The sequence below is a fragment of the Cetorhinus maximus genome, chromosome 11 (assembly GCF_964194155.1).
Source record: "Cetorhinus maximus chromosome 11, sCetMax3.hap1.1, whole genome shotgun sequence".
Classification (NCBI taxonomy): Eukaryota; Metazoa; Chordata; class Chondrichthyes; order Lamniformes; family Cetorhinidae; genus Cetorhinus; species Cetorhinus maximus.
Genome location: NC_135889.1, coordinates 128279847 through 128292302, shown reverse-complemented (window position 1 = coordinate 128292302; position 12456 = coordinate 128279847). Strand labels below are relative to the sequence as shown.

At 48.0% G+C, this 12456-nt stretch overlaps 1 protein-coding gene across 1 annotated transcript in view; it reads left to right on the top strand.

Annotated features, from left to right (window-relative positions):
* The first annotated feature begins 5781 nt into the window (after positions 1-5781).
* Positions 5782-12456, top strand: part of LOC144686925 (unconventional myosin-X-like) — a 184120-nt gene continuing 177445 nt past the window's right edge. The window contains exon 1 of the mRNA XM_078552775.1: positions 5782-6123. Coding sequence (XP_078408901.1) covers positions 6103-6123 — 21 coding nt within the window. The 5' untranslated portion in view covers positions 5782-6102. The remainder of the gene's footprint in view (positions 6124-12456) is intronic.

Below are 12456 nucleotides of genomic sequence, written 5' to 3'. Positions count from 1 at the left end.
CTTACCTGGTCTGGCCTACGTGTGACTCCAGATTCAAATCTGGTTGACTCTTAAATGCCCTGGCCTGGCCGGTGCTGCCCAGATCCCATGAGCCAATAAAAAAAAAGTACTCAAATCCTCTTGCGAGGAGAGCACTCTGCCCTCTCGCGATGTTATTGATTTACCCAGTGATTACTCTATATTGGAGAGGGAGTCAGAATTTCTCTGGGGAAATTGCATGCTCGGGAGAGACACTCGCTGAAATGGCCTTGAGTCTGGCCCTGTGTTTGTTTGGCGTCTTGTTTAGGATGACCAGATTTTCAAAACCCGATCTTGGGAAGGCTGGGCTCTGTGATGATTCACATGTTGGGGGACCAATGGCAGGAGTCTGGGGTTTGGGCAGTTTACAGAATCTTAATGGCACAGAAGGAGGCCATTTGGTCCATCGTGTCTGCATCGACTCTCCAAATGAGCATTATGACCTAGTGCCATCGCCCTGCCTTTTCCCTGTACCCCAGCACATTGTTTCTATTCAAACAATCAGCTAATGTCCTCTTGAATGCCCCAATTGAGCCTACCTCCACCATACTTCCATTCAGTGCATTCCAGACCCAAACCACTCGTTGTGTCAAAAAGTTTTTTCTCACATCACATTTGCTACTTTTGCAAATCACTTTAAATCTGTGCCCTCTCGTTCTTGATCCTTTGACGAGTGGGAACAGTTTCTCCCTGTCTACTCTGTCCAGCCCCTTCATGATTTGAGCATCTCTATCAAATCTCCTCTCAGCCTTCCTCTCTCCAGGGAGAACAGTCCCAACCTCTCCAATCTATCCTCCTAGTTGAAGTTTCTCATCCCTGGAACCATTCTTGTAAACCTCTTCTGCACTCTCTCCAATGTGTTCACATCCTTCCTAAAATATGGTGCCCAGAACTGTACACAATACTCCAGCTGAGGTCGAACGAGTGTCTTATATAAATTCAGCATAACCTCCCTGCTCTTGTACTCTATGCCCCTATTGATAAAGCCCAGGATACTATATGCTTTATTAACAGCTCTCTCCACCTATCCTGCCACCTTCAATGATCTATGCACATACACACCCAGGTCTTTCTGCTCCTGCAGCCCCTTCAAAATTTTACCCCTTATTTTATATTGTCTGTCCATGTTCTTCCTACCAAAATGCATCACCTCACACTTCTCCGCATTGAGCTTCATCTGCCACCTAACTGCCCACTCCATCATCTTGTCTATGTCCTCTTGAAGTTCCACACTGTCCTCCTCGAAGTTCACAACTCTCCCAAGCTTCGTATCATCCACAAACTTTGAAATTGTCCCCGACACAGTAAGATCTAGATCATTAATATATATCAGGAAAAGCAAGGGTCCCAATACCAACCCCTGGGGAACACCACTACAAACCTTTCTCCAGCTCGAAAAATATCTATTGACCATTACTCTCTGTTTCCTATTTTTCAGCCAATTTTGTATCCACGTTGCTACTGTCCCTTTTATTCCATGAGCAATAACTTTTCTCACAAGTCTGTTGTGTGGCACTGTATCAAATGTCTTTTGAAAGTCCATGTACACCACATCAACAGCATTACCCTCATTGATCTTTTCTGTTGCTTCTTCAAAAAACTCCAGCAAGCTAGTTAAACATGATTTCCCCTTTAGAAATCCATGCTGGCTCTTCCCTATCAATCCATATTTTTCCATGTGACTACTAATTCTATCCTGAATAATTGTTTCTAGAATCTTCCCCACCACTGAAGTTAAACTGACTGGTCTGTAACTGCTGGGCTTATCCTTACAACCTTTTTTGAACAAGGGCATAATGTTTGCAATTCTCCAGTCCTCTGGTACCTCCCCTGAGTCCAGGGAAGACTGAAAGATCCTGGCCAGTGCCCCTGTAATTTTTACTCTCACTTCCTTCAGCATCCTTGGATGCACCTCATCCGGTTCCGGTGCCTTGTCAACTTTAATTACCGACAGTCTATTCAACACATTCTCCTTATCAATTTTGAACCCTTCTAGTGACAGAGTTTCCTCGTCTGTAACTATGGCCTGGGTGGCATCTACCTCCTTGGTAAAGACGGAAGCAAAGTATTCATTTAATACCTCAGCCATGGGCCCTTCACCCATGTGTAAATTCCCTTTTAGGTCCGTAATCGACCCTACTCCTTTTACCACCCTTTTACTGTTTATATGCCTATAGAAAACTTTGGGATTCCCCTTTATGTTGGCTGCCAGTCTTTTCTCGTAATCCCTCTTTGCTTCTCTAATATGTTTTTTCACCTCCCCTCTGAACCTTCTGTATTCACTTGGTTCTCAATTGCATTTCCTACCTGACACCTGTCATCAGCACAATTTTCTTCTTTATCTTACTTTCTATCTCCTTTTTCATCCAGGGAGCTCTGGGTTTGTTTGCGCTACCTTTTCCTTTCGATGGAATATACCTTGACTGTGCCTGAACCAATTCTTTTTTGAAGGTAGCCCATTGTTCAGCTGCAGTTTCTCCCGCCAATCTTTCGTTTCAGTCTATCTGGCCCAGCTCCGTTCTTGCCCCATCGAAGTCAGCTCACACCCAGTTAATTATTCTTACTCTGGATTGCCTATCTTCCTTTTCTATCGTCATCCTAAAGCGTACGATGCAATGATAACTGTCTCCTAAATGTTCCCCCACTGACACTTGATCTATTTGGCCCACCTCATTTCCAAGAACTAGGTCCAACAGTGCGTCTTTTCTTGTTGGATTGGACACATACTGCTGTACAAAATTCTCCTGAACATAATCTAGGAATTTTTTCCCCTCTCCGCCCTTTACACTACCACCGTCCCAGTCTACATTCAGGTAATTAAACCCATTACAGCTACTCTATAATGCTTGCAACTGTCTGTAATTTTCCTGCAGACTTGTTCTTCTACGTCCTTCCCACTAGTTGGCGGCCTATAGACTACACCGAGCAATGTAATTGCACCCTTTTTGCTTCTTAGCTCTAGCCAAATTGACGCTGTCCTTGAACCCTCTGCGACATCCTCTTTCTCCAGCACTGCAATGCTCTCCTTAACCAATACCGCCACCCCTCCTCCTTTCCTTCCTTTCCTATCTCTCTGAATACCTTGTACCCTGGAATATTTAACACCCAGTCCTGCCCTTCCTTGAGCCAGGTCTCTGTTATCCTCACATCATATTTCCACATGGCAATCTGTGCCTGTAACTCCCCAATTTTATTTACTATACTCCGTCCATTCACATACGTGCATAGTAACCCTGATTTAGATTTTGTTACTTTCTCCCCTACCCCAACTTTACCTATTAACTTACTATTCTCTATACTAGAGCTATCTGTCCCTCCCAATATTTGGTGCACCCTGGTATTCCTCTCTAATATTGTTTCTTGGTTCACAGACCCCTGCCGAGTTAGTTTAAAGCCCTCCCAATGGCACTAGCAAAATACCCCGCAAGGAACTCAGTTCCAGCTCTGTTCAGGTGCAGCCTGTCCGGCTTGTACAGGTGCCATCTCTCCCAGAGTCAGTTCCAATGTCCCAGGAATCTAAAGCCATCCATCCTGCACCATCTTTCCAGCCACACATTCATATAACTTATCCTCCTATTTCTGTACTCACTGGCAAGTGGCACTGGGAGCAATCTGGAGATTACTACATTAGAGGTCCTGCTTGCTAATTTTCCACCTAGCTCCTTAAATTCTGATCGCAGGACCACACCCCCTTTCCTACCTAAGTCATTGGTACCAATGTGGACCACAACCTCTGGCTGATCATCCTCCCCCAGAAGGATGTCCTGCAGCCGTTCTGTGACATCCTCGACCCTGGCACCAGGGAGGCAACATACCATCCTGGAGTCACGTCTGTAGCCACAGAAATACCTGTCTGTTCCCCTAGCCAATGAACCCTCTATCACTATAGCTCTTCCTTTCTTCTTCCTCCCCTCCTGTACAGCCGAGTTACTTGTGGTGCCTCAATCTTTGCTCTGACTCACTCCTCTGAGGAACTAGTGTCCTCACCAGCTTCCAAAATGGAAAATTGATTTGTGAGCGGGACCCCAGGGGACTGCTGCGCTGCCTTCCTACTTTTCTTGGACTGCCTGGTGGTCACCCATTCCCTCTCTGTCTCCAGGCCGTTCCTGCACATGTGGTCAGCTGGGACACTGGTAGCGTCCATGACTTTGCGCATATTACTGGACATGCATTGTCGACTGAGCTGCCCTGCCACGTCTTAACTCTACTTCCCTTATGTTAACTTTATTCTAATTTAGGTTATTTATATTACTTTATTATATTGGCCCACATTTCCCTTATTCCTGGCGCTTCTCAGGTCAATGCAAGTATATCAACTTCAAAAATATTACACTTTTCTACCTTACTCACCAGTTCCTACTTTCCAAGGCCACCCTCGTCTTTCTGAGGAAAGGTAGAAAGGGAAAGGAGCACCTCCTCCCTCACTCCCTCAGTCACCAAACTCCAACTGAAGCACTCGACTGCAGCCAAAAACAGCACCCCAGTGCAGACTAAGTCAGCACTATAAAATAGCCTACTTTTATACTTTCTGAACCTCGCCTCTGAAAACCTGATTAAGCCAGTTATCTGATTAACTAGTTCCAGCTGCAAGCAGAGCCTTTATGAGCCCTGTTTTACGGTAGGAGTTCATATGATTACATCTCCCGGAATATGTCCAGCCAGAGTTGGCAACCCTGTTAAGACATTGCTTGAATATGCTCCTTGATTTTTGGATCTCTTTGGTTGCACAGCTGTCTGTCATGGCGCCCTGCTCCATTTGGGCTTTTGTGATTGGCCCTTACTGCTGTCAATCACTCTCACCTCCACCTGCCTCCTTGGAGACACAATATGGCCTTTAATAATTAAAGCACTGAAAGGGTGTTATCTTAAGAACAAGCCAGTTTTATCATCACTGCTTATTATTGAATGGCAATGGATGCACCAGGAGGACTTGAATTGCCCAGAGACCAACTTGACTTGCTTTGATTAACAAGTTCAACTGCGCCCATTATGTCAGGCAAGTAATTGACAGGTCACAGGGCCACATAGAACACACCGGTGGACTCTGACTGACCAATCAAACAATTTGAAAACCTTGTTTTTTTCCTTCTGGGGAAGATTTAAGAAGTGGGATGTAAATAAAGTGAATGCAGCTGAAGACTCTGCCTGAAAACAGACTGAAGAACACAAAAGTTTCACAATTAGAGCTGTCCCTTTGAGGACCACTTTGGGAAAAAAAATTGCCTCTTGGCTCTGGATGCCAGTGAGAAGGATTTCTGCACATGCGGGAGCATCCAGCGCAGCCACTTAATGGTCAGCGAGTGGGCTCTATTCCAATTCCCAGGGTGCAGCACAGTGTGAGAGGGTGTCTGTTGGGTTTGCAGACAGTAAATGGCATGTGAGGTAAAGGGGTGGGGGGAGAGTAAGTGAAGAGATGCTGATGCTCTGTGGAAAGGTGAAGTGCTGCCGGAAATCTCTGAGATGGTTCATGTAAAGAGGGAAAAGCTGCTAACTGGGACATTTGAGCTATTTTGAGCAAATTGTCAGGACATTGAGATGTTTAATGAAAAACCAAGACTGTCCAGGAAAAACTGGGACATCTGGTCACCTTACCAGTATCAGTTTAAACTGCAGTGGGTTTAGTTGTGAATGAGTTAAAAATCAAAGCTAGGAGGGACTGGGGGAGGGGAATGAGCCAGGCCCATATAAGGGCAGGGAGGAGGAGAGAGGCTGCGAAAGCTCAGTCCCAGCCTGTCTTAGTCATTGAGGACTGTTTCTCAAGACTGAGAGGTGCCGGTCAGTAATGACTGGAGAGAAAGGGGGAGAGAGAGAGAGAGAGGCACATAAAGACACAGACAGACAGAAAAATACAGACAGATAGATAGACAGAGGCAGACAGAAAGACAGACAGAAAGAGAGAGGAAGGGATTGAGAGAGAAAGACAGAGAAGGAGCCTGTTTGCCTGCAGGATCTGTGATCAGGCGGATTTTCTCTTCCCTCTGGATGTCCCTCTGCCGACAGATCAAACATGTTCCATGTTCTGCCTCTGGGTTGAAATAACCAGCTGCATTGCTCGGATTGAAACAGGACATCGTGGATCTCAGTATGGACAAGTTCCTGAGAGAGGTGAGTGGTCTTCCATGCGGCCCTGGTAATCTCTCCGATAATGATTCTCCTGCCTCCACAGACGAACATTCTCATCAGCACGAACAGATCATTATGTAAACTTCACAATTGATAGAATCACAGAAGTCATGCACTTTGTTCCACTTCTCATTATTTGGGATTAGCCAGGTCTGGTCCAGGATTGGCCCGGAGTTAGCCAGGGCTTGGGTGGTACTGAGTGAGGGGCTGTGGCCTGATTGAGATAGAATTTCAACTCCCTGAGATTGCTCTGATTCTTCCACTCCAACATTGCAGAAATCAAAACTTCAGTTCAGCAGCAAGGTGATATGTTGGAAACGTGGTTGCGAGGGTCAGTAATAAGGGAGCACTGCACTGTTAGAGGGTCAGTACTGAGGGAGCACTGTACTGTCAGAGGATCCGTACTGAGGGAGCGCTGCACGGTCAGAGGGTCAGTACTGAGGGAGCGCTGCACTGTCGGAGGGTCAGTACTGAGGGAGCGCTGCACTGTCGGAGGGTCAGTACTGAGGGAGCGCTGCACTGTCGGAGGGTCAGTACTGAGGGAGCGCTGCACTGTCGGAGGGTCAGTACTGAGGGAGCGCTGCACTGTCGGAGGGTCAGTACTGAGGGAGCGCTGCACTGTCGGAGGGTCAGTACTGAGGGAGCGCTGCACTGTCGGAGGGTCAGTACTGAGGGAGCGCTGCACTGTCGGAGGGTCAGTACTGAGGGAGCGCTGCACTGTCGGAGGGTCAGTACTGAGGGAGCGCTGCACTGTCGGAGGGTCAGTACTGAGGGAGCGCTGCACTGTCGGAGGGTCAGTACTGAGGGAGCGCTGCACTGTCGGAGGGTCAGTACTGAGGGAGCGCTGCACTGTCGGAGGGTCAGTACTGAGGGAGCGCTGCACTGTCGGAGGGTCAGTACTGAGGGAGCGCTGCACTGTCGGAGGGTCAGTACTGAGGGAGCGCTGCACTGTCGGAGGGTCAGTACTGAGGGAGCGCTGCACTGTCGGAGGGTCAGTACTGAGGGAGCGCTGCACTGTCGGAGGGTCAGTACTGAGGGAGCGCTGCACTGTCGGAGGGTCAGTACTGAGGGAGCGCTGCACTGTCGGAGGGTCAGTACTGAGGGAGCGCTGCACTGTCGGAGGGTCAGTACTGAGGGAGCGCTGCACTGTCGGAGGGTCAGTACTGAGGGAGCGCTGCACTGTCGGAGGGTCAGTACTGAGGGAGCGCTGCACTGTCGGAGGGTCAGTACTGAGGGAGCGCTGCACTGTCGGAGGGTCAGTACTGAGGGAGCGCTGCAAAGTTGGATTTTTAAAAATTCATTTATGGGATGTGGGCGTCGCTGGCTGAACCAGCATTTATTGCCCTTGAGGCATTTCAGAGTCAACCACTTTGATGTGGGTCTGGAGTCATGTGTAGGCCAAACCAGGTAAGGACGACAGATTTCCTTTCCTAAAGGACATTAATGAAGCAAATGGGTTTTACTACAATCGAAAATGGTTTCGTGCTCATCTTTAGACTTTTAATTCCAGATTTATATTGATTGAATTAAAATTTCACCCTCTGCTGTGGTGGGATTCAAACCAAGGCCCACAGAAGATTACCTTGGATCTCTGATTTATTAATCAAGTGACAATACCATTCCGCCACCGTCTCCCTAGTTCAGTACCGAGGGAGTGCTGCACTGTCGGCGGGTCAGTACCGAGGGAGTGCTGCACTGTCGGCGGGTCAGTACCGAGGGAGTGCTGCACTGTCGGCGGATCAGTACTGAGGGAGTGCTGCACTGTCGGCGGGTCAGTACTGAGGGAGTGCTGCACTGTCGGCGGGTCAGTACCGAGGGAGTGCTGCACTGTCGGGTCAGTCCTGAGGCGAGTGCTGCACTGTCGGAGGGTCAGTCCTGAGGCGAGTGCTGCACTGTCGGAGGGTCAGTCCTGAGGCGAGTGCTGCACTGTCGGAGGGTCAGTCCTGAGGCGAGTGCTGCACTGTCGGAGGGTCAGTCCTGAGGCGAGTGCTGCACTGTCGGAGGGTCAGTCCTGAGGCGAGTGCTGCACTGTCGGAGGGTCAGTCCTGAGGCGAGTGCTGCACTGTCGGAGGGTCAGTCCTGAGGCGAGTGCTGCACTGTCGGAGGGTCAGTCCTGAGGCGAGTGCTGCACTGTCGGAGGGTCAGTCCTGAGGCGAGTGCTGCACTGTCGGAGGGTCAGTCCTGAGGCGAGTGCTGCACTGTCGGAGGGTCAGTCCTGAGGCGAGTGCTGCACTGTCGGAGAGTCAGTCCTGAGGCGAGTGCTGCACTGTCGGAGGGTCAGTCCTGAGGCGAGTGCTGCACTGTCGGAGGGTCAGTCCTGAGGCGAGTGCTGCACTGTCGGAGGGTCAGTCCTGAGGCGAGTGCTGCACTGTCGGAGGGTCAGTCCTGAGGGGTCTTTGGTAAGTATCTGGTAAATGGAGAAGTCTTATTTATTTCTAAGGTTCAAAATAGTACAGCAACTTGTGGTAAGATTTGTAAAATACATCAATGAAAAAACGTAATTGAATAAAATAATGATGTTATTAAGTTAAGCATATTAAGATGGCTGGACAGGTGAAGTGTCACGGCCACAGCATGCGCGAGCCCCTGGGTACCAGTGAGATCCAGGACAAACACACCTGCAGTAAGTGCCTGCGGCTTGAGGAGCTTCGGCTCAGAGCCATTGAGCTGGAGGCTGAGCTGCAGACACTGTGACACATCAGAGAAAGGGAAAGTTACCTGAACACTTTGTACCAGAAGGCGGTCACTCCCCGAAGGACAGGGTCTTCTGATTTGGAAGGTGGCCAGTGAAATGAGGGTGTGACTGTGAGTGAGGCAGGTAAGAGGACCCAGAGGGCAGGAGTATAGGAATGTCAGCCCCTGCAATTGTCCAACAGGTTTGAGATTCTCTCAGAAGGGGAGGCAGTGCTGTCGGTGACGTAGTGGTAATGTCACTGGACTGGTAATCCAGAGACCCAGAGTAATGCTCTGGGGATCTGGGTTCAAATCCCACCGCAGCAGATGGCGGAATTTGAATTCAATAAATATCTGGAATTAAAAGTCTAATGATGACCATGAAACCATTGTCGATTGTGATTAAAAACCCATCTGGTTCACTAATGCCCTTTAGGGAAGGAAATCTGCTGTCCTTATCTGGCTTTGCCTACATGTGACAAATGCAAGGGCAATTTGAGAAGGGCAGTAAATGCTGACCAAGCCAGTGACACCCACAATCCCAAGAACAAATTTGAAAAAAATGTTTGTTTGGATGAGAGTGGGGGTTGCAGGGTGGATGAGCTGACTGACCATGGCACTGTGGTACAGGAAGCCATTCAAGTGGGGGGGAGCAGAAAGGAATGTAGTGGTAGTAGGAGACTGTATAGTGAAGGGGATTGACGTTGTTTTCTGTAGCAAAGATCGAGAGCCCAGACAACTGTTTTGCCTGCCTGGTGCCGGGGTGTGGGACATCTACTCAGGGCTGGAGAGGAACTTGCAGTGGGAGTGGGAGGACCCAGTCATCGTGGTCCATGTAGGTATCAGTGACATAGGCAGGACAAGGAAGGAGGCTCTGCATAGTCAGTAGGAGGAGCTAGGCACCAAATTGGGAAGCAGAACCTCAAAGGTAATAATCTCAAGACTTGTCATCCTTGATGGTCCCTCGGAATTGAGAGTAATTCCTGTCAACCTTGGTGAGATTTGAGATGACTGAGCAGCCCAATTCTGAATCCACACGTTCTTCCGCAGTAGGGGCACATTGTTCTGCAGGGGAGTGGAAATCGCAGCACTGGGTTGGCTTCCTTCTCCTTCCTCTGCCGCCGTTGTTCCACCTCGCTGTCGAGTCACTGAGCCTCGAAGTGGCATGCCCCTTGATGGAACAGGTGGTGCCATGCTGAGTGATCAGCAGCACTCTCCTCCAAGTCGGTGGAGGTGTTAATGCCTCCGTGCTTTAGGCGACCTTGAGCGTATTGTTATAACTTTTCCTCTCGCTGCCCTTTAAGCATTGGCCAATGGAGAGCTGTGAGAAGAGAACCTGCCAAGGGAGGCGGTTTTTGGGCATCCGGACACAATGTCCTGTCCATCGGAGTTGGTTCCGCAGGAGCAGGGCTTCACTGCTGGTAGATGCAACTTCAGGGAGAACGCTTGCGTTAGCCCGGCAGTCCTTCCATCTGATCCCCAGGATTCGACTCAAGCACTGCTGTTGGAAGCTCTCAAGGGTCTTAATGTGGCATCGGTAGACAGCCCATGTTTCGCTGCAGTAGAGGATGGTGGTCAACACAACAGCCTTATAAACCAGAACCTTTGTTGACTTGCTAAGGTCCTTGTTGTCAAAGACACGTTGGTGCAGCTTGAAGGAGGCAGCGCTGGCACAGTTGGCTGGTGTTGGACTTCCTCATCGATGGTAGCCCCTTGGGAGAGGTGGCTGACGAGATAAAAGTGTTGCACATACTCCAGAGCCACCTCATCTACGTGGATGGCGAGGGCGATGCTCAACTGGCCCAGGGAAGATTGGTGAAGGACCTTCATCTTGGCAATGTTTAGGTCAGGTGCCAACAACATAGGCAGGACAAGGAAGGAGATTCCGCATAGTCAGTATGATGAGTTAGGCACCAAATTAGGAAGCAGAACCTCAAAGGTAATAATTTCTGGATTATTACCTGAGCCACATGCAAATTGGCATAGAGCAAATAAGATTAGAGAGATGAATGTGTGGCTCAAAGATTGGTGTGGGAGAAGTGGGTTCCGGTTTGTGGGGCACTGATACCAGTACTGGGGAAAGTCGGGGCTGTACCATTAGGATGGTCTATATCTGAACCATGCTGGGACTGATGATCTCGTGAACGGTCTATATCTGAACCATGCTGGGACTGATGATCTAGTGAACGGTCTATATCTGAACCATGCTGGGACTGATGATCTAGTGAACGGTCTATATCTGAACCATGCTGGGACTGATGATCTAGTGAACGGTCTATATCTGAACCATGCTGGGACTGATGATCTAGTGAACGGTCTATATCTGAACCATGCTAGGACTGATGATCTAGTGAACGGTCTATATCTGAACCATGCTGGGACTGATGATCTAGTGAACGGTCTATATCTGAACCATGCTGGGACTGATGATCTAATGAACGGTCTATATCTGAACCATGCTGGGACTGATGATCTAGTGAACGGTCTATATCTGAACCATGCTGGGACTGATGATCGAGTGAGCTGCAAAACTCGGGAAGTCGAGAGGGCTTTAAATTAAATAGTGGGGGAGGGAATCAAATTTGCGAAAATGTGATAAGCAAAAGAATAGGGACAAGGTAAGAGAGAAGGGTATTAATATGGGAAACGATAATCAGACTGTGATGGAATGGACAGAGAGTACAATTCTAAGAGTAACTCAGCAGATAAGACCAGACATTACAGAAATAATAAAAGGACAAAATTAAAGGCTGCATATCTAAATGCATGTAGCATTTGAAATAAAGCAGATGAACTGATAGCGCAAATAGAGATAAATAAGTATGACCTGATAGCCATTACAGAGACATGGCTACAGAATGATGCAGATTGAGACCTGAATATTGAAGGGTATGTGACATTTAGGAAGGACAGGAAGTTAGGAAAAGGTGGTGGGTGGCTCTGTTAATTAATGATGGTATGAGCACATTAGACAGGGATGACCTAAGTCCATGAAACCAGACTAGAAGCGGTTTGGGTTGAGATGAGAAATGTAAAGGCCAAATGTCACTTGTGGGAATGGTGTACAGGCCCTCTAGTTGTAGCTACACTGTAGGACAGAGTATAAAAGAAGTGATAATGGGAGCTTTTCAGAGAGATACAGCGATAATCAAGGGAGATTTTAATCTACAGATAGACTGGAAAAATCAGATGGGCAAAGGTAGCGTAGATGAGGAGTTCATAGAATGTTTTCAGGATAGTTTCTTAGAACAGCACGTTTTGGAGCCAAGCAGAGAGCAGGTTATACTAGACCTGGTACTGTGCAACGAGATTGGATTAACTAATTACTTCATAGTGAAGGCACCCCTGGGTAGTAGTGATCATAATATGATTGAATTTTACATTCAGTTTGAGGGAGAGACAAATGCGTCTTAGAATAGCATTTTAAACTTAAATAAGGGCAATTATGAGGGCATAAAAGCAGAGCCAGCTAAAGTGAATTGGCAAACAAGGTTAAGAAATAGGTCCACAGAGGTGCAGTGGCAGACATTTAAAGGGATGTTTCAGAATACACAGAATAGATACATTGCAATGAGAAAGAAAAATTCCAAGGGGAGAACCCACCATCCGTGGTTAACTAAAAAATTTAAAGACCATATCAAA